The sequence below is a fragment of the Haliotis cracherodii genome, unplaced genomic scaffold (assembly GCF_022045235.1).
Source record: "Haliotis cracherodii isolate W230 unplaced genomic scaffold, xgHalCrac1.p SCAF_7, whole genome shotgun sequence".
Taxonomy (NCBI): Eukaryota; Metazoa; Mollusca; class Gastropoda; order Lepetellida; family Haliotidae; genus Haliotis; species Haliotis cracherodii.
The window spans coordinates 24,748,617-24,759,827 of NW_027266330.1; the positions used below are offsets into that span (position 1 = coordinate 24,748,617).

Consider the following 11,211-nt stretch of genomic DNA (forward strand, 5'->3'; position numbering starts at 1 on the left):
GTTATAAACATAATATTTTTTGCTTTTAAGGCTTTTAAGGGGGGCCTCTGCTCCATTATTTTTAGGGAATGGAGAGTTACTCGGACATTCCCCCTCTGTCTGGGATAACCCTTCTCTCCACCACTGCCACGTGCAATCTACCAGGCAGGATATATTGTAAATAAGCTGTTTACGAACCTTCTACCCCTGTCACTCAATAACCTAGTACAATTCTCTGGACTGTTTTCTCATTTTGGCCGATTCACTTACTGTGTACCCTTGGTATAAAACCCAACTAAACGCTCATAGCTGTGTTCCCTATATAGCAATGTTCCAGGTTACAACTCCCACCCACCAGATCATGTTTCATGTTGACAGTGCCTGACATGAATAACCTGTGTAGAGCCAGGAAAATACGTGTGGCTATTTTCGCTTGGTGATCTCGTCATTTAATTTTGTTGCTGCATGTACATTAACACGGAACAGCATGTCACCACTTTGTCACGTTAGCGAAGTTGTATGATGAATGGGACAGTAAACAACATATACACCCTGATCTTTGATCCACAGATGTCCCGTCAAGTATCAGGATTTAGAATTCAAAGTTGACGTAAACAATTCGTTGCACATGATGCAGAACGGTGACGTGATTTGTCATGACGCATATCCTATTTGCCAGGGATGTTTTTCTCCCCCGTTGAATTCTTTGCAAGCAGTAAAATGTTCTAGCTGCTGTGTGTCTTTTCAAATGGAAACGTTAAGTGTGTTGTTTGTGATTTTTCTCCGACCTTCTCATGGCTTTACATTGTACAGAAGTTCTTATACGTACAATGCAGAGCCGCGTTTGCGTCTGTGTACGGCGGGGTCGGTGTCGAAGTCGTCCTTCGGATACAACATGTACGCATCGAATGGTATGTAAACCGCAAGAGGTTCTTGTGACAATCTTTGATGTATTTTAAACCATTTATTTCACAAAAAGTAAATCGGTTTAGAAAGGAGTTTACATTATCATTTATCCCTTGAATCTGTATGTTGTTACATTTATGAGTTTACAAAAACCAAGGTGTCTTTACCGCTGTTGGGTAGGGCCCAGCCAAAGGTAAGGTTTGATGGTATTCCAAGGTAAGTATCTGGTTTGGGAACAAGGTTTTGGGATAGGCAAGAATATTGCAACAGTACGGCTTCAAATAAGGCAACAAAAACAATATGTAGTAAAATACCATACAGTTGATGCATATTATTTCATATAATATTTCATAGTTCAAAAGAAAGCTTGAGGTACCGGTAGACACTTTTGTAGAAAGAAATAAAGTAAAAGGCAATAGTACTTTCAAATGTCATATGAATGATCTCGGGACATAAGTCTGGCCAGTTCAGTTGAAATGTTGAACAAACACTAGACAAGATCGTAGTAGTTGACATAGAGAAACATATTCTCCATTTATATTGGGTATTTTTGTAATCTAATTCGTTAAATCCATTTTAGAAATCAAAACACCCTGTGTTTTAGCTGGTGACAAGGTAATATCACTAATCGACTGAGTATGTTGAAATACCATAGATATATCTACAGACATTCAATATTCAATGACATCACTATACTATAATGCCAACGTGGTTATTATTCCATTTTGTCTAATGTACAAAAGGTGGCATTATCCCCGCGTTGTGCTGTATTGGTTGGTTTGGTTTGTTGTTTAACGCCGCACTCAGCAATATTCCAGCTATATGACGGCGGTCTGTAAATAATCGACCACACAATCCAGTGATTAATATCATGAGCATCGATCCACTCAACTGAGAAGCGATGACATGCATCAACCGAGTCAGCGAGCCTGACCACACGATCCCGTTATTCGCCTCTTACGACAAACATAGTCACCTTTCCCAGCAAACATGGGTTGCTGAAGACCTATTCTTCCCCGGATCTTCCCGGGTCTCGTGGGGTCCTGACGTAATATTTCATCAATCGCTTATAATTAAATGCTGACGGGGATTATAGGATATATTGAGACCTGAATCTATTTGCTTTAAATATGATCATTGATGTAGTAACCTGCTGTAACAACGTTATAAACATAATATTTTTTGCTTTTAAGGCTTTTAAGGGGGGCCTCTGCTCCATTATTTTTAGGGAATGGAGAGTTACTCGGACATTCCCCTCTGTCTGGGATAACCCTTCTCTCCACCACTGCCACGTGCAATCTACCAGGCAGGATATATTGTAAATAAGCTGTTTACGAACCTTCTGCCCCTGTCACTCAATAACCGAGTACAATTCTCTGGACTGTTTTCTCATTTTGGCCGATTCACTTACTGTGTACCCTTGGTATAAAACCCAACTAAACGCTTATAGCTGTGTTCCCTATATAGCAATGTTCCAGGTTACAACTCCCACCCACCAGATCATGTTTCATGTTGACAGTGCCTGACATGAATAACCTGTGTAGAGCCAGGAAAATACCTGTGGCTATTTTCGCTTGGTGATCTCGTCATATATCATTTTGTTGCTGCATGTACATTAACACGGAACAGCATGTCACCACTTTGTCACGTTAGCGAAGTTGTATGATTAATGGGACAGTAAACAACATATACACCCTAATCTTTGATCCACAGATGTCCCGTCAAGTTTCAGGATCTAGAATTCAAAGTTGACGTAAACAATTCGTTGCCCATGATGCAGAACGGTGACGTGATTTGTCATGACGCATGTTTGCCAGGGATGTTTATCTCCCCCGTTGAATTCTTTGCAAGCAGTTAAATGTTCTAGCTGCTGTGTGTCTTTTCAAATGGAAACGTTAAGTGTGTTAATTGTGATTTTTCTCCGACCTTCTCATGGCTTTACATTGTACAGAAGTTCTTATACGTACAATGCAGAGCCGCGTTTGCGTCTGTGTACGGCGGGGTCGGTGTCGAAGTCGTCCTTCGGATACAACATGTACGCATCGAATGGTATGTAAACCGCAAGAGGTTCTTTTGACAATCTTTGATGTATTTTAAACCATTTATTTCACAAAAAGTATATCGGTTTAGAAAGGAGTTTACAGTATCATTTATCCCTTGAATCTGTATGTTGTTACATTTATGAGTTTACAAAAACCAAGGTGTCTTTACCGCTGTTGGGTAGGGCCCAGCCAAAGGTAAGGTTTGATGGTATTCCAAGGTAAGTATCTGGTTTGGGAACAAGGGGTATAAAAAAAATCCACTGTCGAAACATCTGACAGAGTTTAAGAAGGTCATGGCAGAATCAGCAATAGCCTTCAAAAGCATGTTATGAAGGCGTGAAACGTTGCTATGTATTTGTACCAAGTGGGGATTAGAAAGTGAAAGAGGATATAGCATCACGTTCCCAGTTACCAACGTTGTCAGAGACGATGTGTCGGGTATCCAACTCGGTTTGGTTGATTCCGTGTCATTGTGTTCAGATGCTCTGGGACGATGCCCATGATTAGAATCACTGGTTTGTCTGGACCAGACTCCACTATTTACAGGCCGCCGTGATAGGCAAGAATATTGCAACAGTACGGCTTCAAATAAGGCAACAAAACCAATATGTAGTAAAATACCATACAGTTGATGCATATTATTTCATATAATATTTCACAGTTCAAAAGAAAGCTTGAGGTACCGGTAGACACTTTTGTAGAAAGAAATAAAGTAAAAGGCAAGAGTACTTTCAAATGTCATATGAATGATCTCGGAACCTAAGTCTGGCCAGTTCAGTTGAAATGTTGAACAAACACTAGACAAGATCGTAGTAGTTGACATAGAGAAACATATTCTCCATTTATATTGGGTATTTTTGTAATCTAATTCGTTAAATCCATTTTAGAAATCAAAACACCCTGTGTTTTAGCTGGTGACTATGTAATATCACTAATCGACTGAGTATGTTGAAATATCATGGATATATCTACAGACATTCAATATTCAATGACATCACTATACTATAATGCCAACGTGGTTATTATTCCATTTTGTCTAATGTACAAAAGGTGGCATTATCCCCGCGTTGTGCTGTATTGGTTGGTTTGGTTTGTTGTTTAACGCCGCACTCAGCAATATTCCAGCTATATGACGGCGGTCTGTAAATAATCGACCAGACAATCCAGTGATTAATATCATGAGCATCGATCCACGCAATTGAGATGGATGACATGCATCAACCAAGTCAGCGAGGCTGACCACCTAATCCCGTTAGTCACCTTTTACGACAAGCATAGTCACCTTTTACTCGTTGTACTGTAAGTTATACCTTCCAATGTTTATGTATCGTAGAATAGTCAGTTGATGGAACTATTGGCAGTGGACAACATACAACCCTGTTCACGCACCTTTTCTGCACGTAAAGTTGCACGTGTAAATAAAAGCATAACTATGAAATAAACAAATTCCAAAAGGGAGAGATTTCTCATTTCTTCTTTGTACTGATCTGACAATAGGATTGGTGCAAGAAGGATTGTTTGGATTAAACCGACATCAAAGGCGTGGTTGAATGATATTGTAAAGGAACTTTCCGCAGAGTGACCAGAGAATTCCGCAGAGTGACCAGAGAAAAGTTTTACTTCCTTTATAATGAGCTTTAAAGTCCTTATCCAAAGAGTCGTACCACGTCAGTCAGGGCGTTAGGGTAGCCTTGTGGTTAAAGCGTTCCCTCGTCACGCCGAAGACCCGGATTCGATTGACCACATGGTAACAATGTGTGAAAAACATTTCTGGTGTCACCCGCTGTGATATTGCTGGAATAGAGCTAAAAGCGGCGTAAAACCATACTCGCTCACTCACTCAACACGTAAACCCGTGAAATAGAAAGATGAAGTTTATATAGCAATACATTTGCTGGTTTCGCCTGCTGAGTCTCGGAATGTGGGAAACCTATTTTCACAAGTTTGCACAAGATGATCTTGTCGTCTTCCGAAACCTTAAATTGCTGTACACTATTTGATAATGATCCATAAGCTCATGATACTGACGGATTCGCACACTCGACTGTGCTTTTGGCAGATACTATTCATGGATATGGAAAGGCTTTTGTCGCTTTTATTTCTCTAGCAGGCATTCTCAGTGAACCAATTTAATTCTCAAAGTGGATCATTTGTGGATAGACAAAGTTAAGAAAATTCAAGATATAAGACAAAATTGAATTTAATGGAACAATTTGATATATAAATGTGAGAACACTATGACCAACGGAATATCAGCCGTAATACACCAATAAGTCTGATATCGCGACATGTTGTTGATATCGAAAGTGACGTTATCTATATTATATAATAAATTATTCATATCAGTTTTATCAAAACTTCATCCTCGTCCACAGAGAAGGGAAAATAGAATCATGCGATTTATATAAATTCCCGATTAGTATGGGGTATTCACATATATGCCTTGTTCAAAGTATTGAATATATATCAGTTGTACATATTGACAGGTCCATGATGTCAATCACTGAATTGTCTGGTCCAAACTCGCTTATGTACTGACCGCCGTCATACAGCAGGAATATTGCTAATTACGGCTATAAACAACAAACAGACACGCAAAAACATATTGACAGTCAAGCACTTATAATTATGCCTTGTTACTTGTTCATATAAAATCAGATTATGTAGTATTTACCTATGAAATTTGATGATGAACAATTTTGTTCCTTTTTTCAGAAGAGTCAGGTCAGAGTGACAGAGAAGGGACAGTTTTGTGTGTGTGTGTCAAGAGATTGCAGAAAGCAAATTCTGTCAAATGTTTTCGATATAAGTAATACCTATATCGACTAAAGCATGTATGAATAGTTATATGATACACACTCAAACTGGGCTAATTATGCTAATATTGCAGGTCCACTGCGGTGGCACCGGATCTCAACCTGCTGTGGGGGAGCGAAGCAGTCTCCCGTACCTCTGAGTACCCGAGGCGCAGCGTGTGGTCAGCCCTACACTCTCACATACAGTCAGTCTCAGGCTGCAAGTGTATCGTCAGTCACATATAATAATGGTAGGTTTTCAATTTGGTGTTAGCTGAATATATAAGTTACCTCTAGCCATATAGATCGACACGTCCATACCACGAACTACATGCTGAACGTGTGTTTGCAATAAAATAGAATAACAGAATGTTAACGTTCAGGAATACAGATGCGCCGACCACAGACAATCTCCAGTCATACAAAACACCAGTGTGATTAACTGCTGAGGACATCATATTTGATGTCAAATGACTTGTACTCATCTCACATGGTTAAGCCATCATTTCTTTAGGTTCCCCTGCGATATAGAACTGTGATTCGAACCTGAGCGCGAAATCATGAATAAGGACCAAGATGGCGTGTGTCATTCCTTGTCTATATGTATTTGTAGCGGCCATAAAATTTCCGAGTCCCGTGATGGGATTCGAACCACAGACCTTCTGATCAGAGGTCGGACGCCTTGTCCACATGACCAAAGAGGTTAACCCCGTCAGCAAGCTGACAAGGTAAGGATGTCATCTGTGGGATGACTCCACGCCCTGCTACATACTCCCCCGTCAAAAGAAGGCACGTCCCGGGCCGCATAGTAGGGTACTGAGGCTTATTTTGCTCAAATTTGATATGAACGTGCTCAGCCCCACGTTGGGCGCCAATGTAGCGGCCATACAATTTCCGAGTCCCGTGATGGGATTCGAACCACGGACCTTCTGATCAGAGGTCGGACGCCTTGTCCACATGACCAAAGAGGTTAACCCCGTCATCAAGCTGACAAGGTAAGGATGTCATCTGTGGGATGACTCCACGCCCTGCTACATATTGAGGGTGTGATTATTTTCTATACGGATATATTGTGTTGTACACGCTATCACCGAGTTCATGTTCAAGACCATAGATCATGTTTAAGTGACAAGTGCACATTCGGATCTATATTTCTTCAAACTCGATTCGTCAGTGTTTCAGAAGAACACATTTTATAGTGTTTTCAGGCTTATAAAAGGGATACGACCTATTTCGAACCAGGGACTATTTTGTGGCAGAAGTATTAGTACAACCATACGGAACGCAAGACAGGGACCTGTTCTCTTTCAATGCCAATTCAATGTCTCCTACATATCCACAGGACAAACAGCTACAATGACCTTCCCGAAAAGTAGACTCTCTCTCAGTGACGTACCCCGTCGTCAGGGCTGCACGTTCCTCCTGGGGGAGATACACTACCATGCTGGCATCACAGGGGACACAGGCTCCGAACACTGGCTGGAACACACAGGATACGGGGCCGAGGTAGGTAGAGTGAGTGAACCTAGGACAGAGACAGGCGAATGACGAAATCGGGCGGATGCAATGAGTCACATGTGGCATCAGGAACTACTTTACTGAAGGTTGCTTCTGGAATGTTACAAGCTGGAAGTTCTTGTATACCTCGAGAATGAATATGGAGGAAAGGCCTAGGTATGGACATGGAATCTCAGTCTCTGAATTTAGAGTCCCAGAACCTGCCTTTAGTAACGGATTATTTTGATATACATTGAGGTCATTCTTTATAATGATGATATTCCCCTATTGGTGGAATTCACAAGGCTATCCATAACTTAAACTTGATTTGGTTTTTGTGCAGCGTAAATCTGTTCAGAGAGGGCTTCCTAAGGTTGTATAACCAGTACATCTCTCCCGTTCACAATCCAAAAAAACTATACAAAACAACGATGCCCAGAAACCCTTGTGGATGATGTCCCATGGCACATTCTTCCATACCAATGCTCAAAACGATCGCCCATGTCAGCCAATGCTATGGCACCCTTCCATTCTCTAATCATAAAACGGGACCTGAGCAGTGTGTAAACCATTAGACATTGTCCAGAAGCAGGTTGAATGCATCTGGTGATTTTCACTTACCATGTTGGTGGAAGAAGGATGCAGCCCATACTGGCTGTAAACAGCCATGGTGAACAAATAGAGAGACATAACTGTCAATAATTTAGTATTGACGTGGCAGATGGATGTTGAGATATTCGCAGGTAGGGCACTATTCATATTAGCTGAAAGCAGCTAAATGCTAAAGTGGATATGCTGTAGATATATACATGTATATGTGTGAATTGTTAATGTAGACTGAAAAAACAACCTGAATTTGTAAAAGAAAGATAATAATGTTAATGTATACAGAAATGTGATATGATTTATGTAATAAATGTTTTGTTAATAAACTAATGTCCAAATATAACAATACCAACTATTTTTAATTCTTTTTGAGTTATAAGTGATTTACTTTATATAGAAACATATTTAAACATTCTGCACGTACCAAGCCAAATGTGATCGGTGGGAAAAAGCGGGAAAATTTGACAATTTTATGTAAAAAACGCACACTTTGCAAAAACGATGTCATGTGCTGTAGCACGAAATCCACGTGCAGATCTTCTGTTAAAACTGTTGACCCGACGCGTTAGGAACACAACACCAACACAAACGTCTGCATGTTAAAATATGATTAAAATGAATTTTTGTACACATGATGTTAAAAGATTGCTCTAATGAAATATACCAATATATATATATATATATATATATATATATATATATACCAATTTTCCGTATTGTTTTGTTTTTCTTCCATAACCTTTCGAACACTTGGTATCGTTTCTTTTGGACATTAGTTGATATATGTAATAAACCTAAAACAAATGATCTAGTTGTTATAATGAAGAATTTATAGTTCCTTATTTTCGTGAGGATTACACTGCTATGTTGTCGCTGTTTCAGGTCCATCTGGTGCACTACAACAGGAAGTATAGCGGTATAGTGGAGGCGACGTCAAAACCGGATGGACTTGTCGTTATTGCTATCCTTATACAGGCGAGCAGCACGTTCCATGGTGTATTTTTCATTTTGTAAACAACATTTAAGATTACTGTAAGAAAGGGTTGTAGTATCCCTGTCTCATGTTTTGGATGACATCATGCCGGATAACTGTAAAGATTGATCCACTCTATGGGGAAAAACAAGGAAAAAGGTATATAAGGGTCCTTTTTGTGGTAATAGCCAGTACCTATTTGGCAAGTTATCGCGTTTGTTGTTTTAGAAAGCAAGAACATCACCAAACAGCGAGTTAAGAAGATATGTCCGCTTGGTGTCGAGGTTAAAGGCAAACGGTACAGTGTTAATTTTACATACAAACCAAACCAACTCAGAATATGACATATCACTGTCTATAAGTGTATCCAAGATGATATGCTTTACACTATATTTGTTTGTTTGTTTGTTGTGTTACGCCGCACTCAGCAATATTCCAGCAAAATGACGGTGGTCTGTAAATGATAGAGGCAGGACCAGACAATACAGTGATTGTCATCACAAGCATCAATTCAGGCAATTGGGATGCGATGACATACATCATGCAGCAAGCCTGAATACCCGATCCCGTTAGTCGCATCTTACGACAATCATAGTCGCTTTTTACGGCATGTTTGGGTTGCTGAAATACTGTTCTTCCCAGGTCACAGGGAAGATCTTTACAGGTCGTTTCCATTGCACTACACAAACTGCTTGATATAACTGTATTGAACACCCCCATATTGTGTTTCATTGTGATTACGACATACAGTATTATTTACAACACATGTAGTTTCTTTGTTTGTGGCGTCCTATACATGGTATATGTGTTATGATATATATTCCCTCCTACAGATGCGAAACTCAGGACAACTATAAGACCCCTCCTGCTGCTCCCCCACAGTAAAGAGTTCTTCATATATGAGGGTTCGCTCACGTCTCCGCCATGCTCGGAGTCAGTTCTGTGGGTCGTTATGAGGCAACCATTACAGCTGAGTTCACGAGGGGTATGTCATGGAACGTCCGCCTGTGGATGACGTTGATCTGTATTTGATGTTCATAGGATACATGTAGAAACGAGAAGCTATATATATCGTAACCAAGAAATGATAAATGAGACATTTTCTTTTGATGTCCTTTATACCAAGCCGTGACTACTAAGGAATATTACTGGGCTTAGAATCGTTTGCAAGTATATATCCAGAGGTAATATGGAACAGTACTACAGATTCTGCTGTATGTATGCCTGAGATGAAATACCTGCTTTCAGCAATTTTCAGGCAGTGTAGTCCCCTACTAGCATAACTAAAATTGTTCCAAGGAGCCATCACTCCCTATGGATTCCGCTTCCAGTACATTCCTGCTATTTTATATGGAACATTTGTAGGATATCAGAATGAGTGAGTGAGTGATTATTTTCTAACGCTGTCGTCAGCATTATTTTAGCTATATGACGACAGCCTGTAAATAATTGAGTCAGTGGCTGCAAGTAACGATCACTTATAAAACACGGTGACACCATCAAACTGGCGAGCCTGACCAGACTGTCTTCTTTAGGCAACTCTTCCGACAAGCATAGGGAACTGCGGACCTAACCTCTTTCCCCAAATCCTGACAGCTACATGTACCAAAATATTCATTTATGTACGGTAGCAGTTTTTAATCCATGGTATCTGTTCCAAGGCGACGTGTTGAGCATCTACATGCTATGTAACATATGCATATTAATAGTATTCATTATATCTGAAACGACTATGCAAGGCATATTCAATGTAAGAACACGAGACTATTATGTCTCATCATCGTGATTATTTCAGGCAGCAACTTCTTAACAGTACATGTACTACCTAACCCTCCCTATTACATTTCTTTATAGCTGCAAATGCTGAGGAACCTTCCAAGAAAAGGTGGGCGGGTGTTGGCGACATATACAAACGTCCGCCCCGAACAAGAACTTAACAACAGGCTTGTGGAAACCAATTTCCCTTGTTCAGACAACCTCGATGCCTTTAATACACCGACAGAACATGGAGGACATTTATAGATATGAACATTGGAAAATGTCACGAATATGTGTTTGTTAAAGAGTTTTGTCGCTTATATTAACACATATATGTCAATACATTTGGTTGACATTTCCAAATTTGACGCCTCAGTGACACAAATTATATCCTATGCAATTCCCTATGTGTACCTTATGTTCCTGTCTTTTGTAATTGAACAACTGACTTGCCTTTGCATGTATTTGTGACGGTTGCCCCCGGTGAGGAAGGATATGTTCACCTTCTCGTGAACACCATGAACATGTGTTTGTTGCTTTAATTTATGAAAAAGGTTGATTCCATTACATTACATGAGATTGATTATGTTGTGTAAGTTTTACATCTATTTATATGTTTGAATAGGATATTGAAATACTTATATATATTCCATGC

At 39.9% G+C, this 11,211-nt stretch overlaps 1 protein-coding gene across 1 annotated transcript; it reads left to right on the forward strand.

Moving 5' to 3' along the window:
* Positions 1 to 607: 607 nt before the first annotated feature.
* Positions 608 to 11,062, forward strand: LOC139447295 (carbonic anhydrase 13-like). The gene is made up of 7 exons (XM_071228586.1): positions 608 to 890; positions 5,818 to 5,973; positions 7,065 to 7,228; positions 8,708 to 8,800; positions 9,027 to 9,096; positions 9,632 to 9,783; positions 10,653 to 11,062. The coding sequence occupies exons 1-7, from the start codon at positions 608 to 610 to the stop codon at positions 10,818 to 10,820; spliced, it is 1,086 nt and encodes a 361-aa protein (XP_071084687.1). The 3' UTR covers positions 10,821 to 11,062.
* Positions 11,063 to 11,211: the final 149 nt, after the last annotated feature.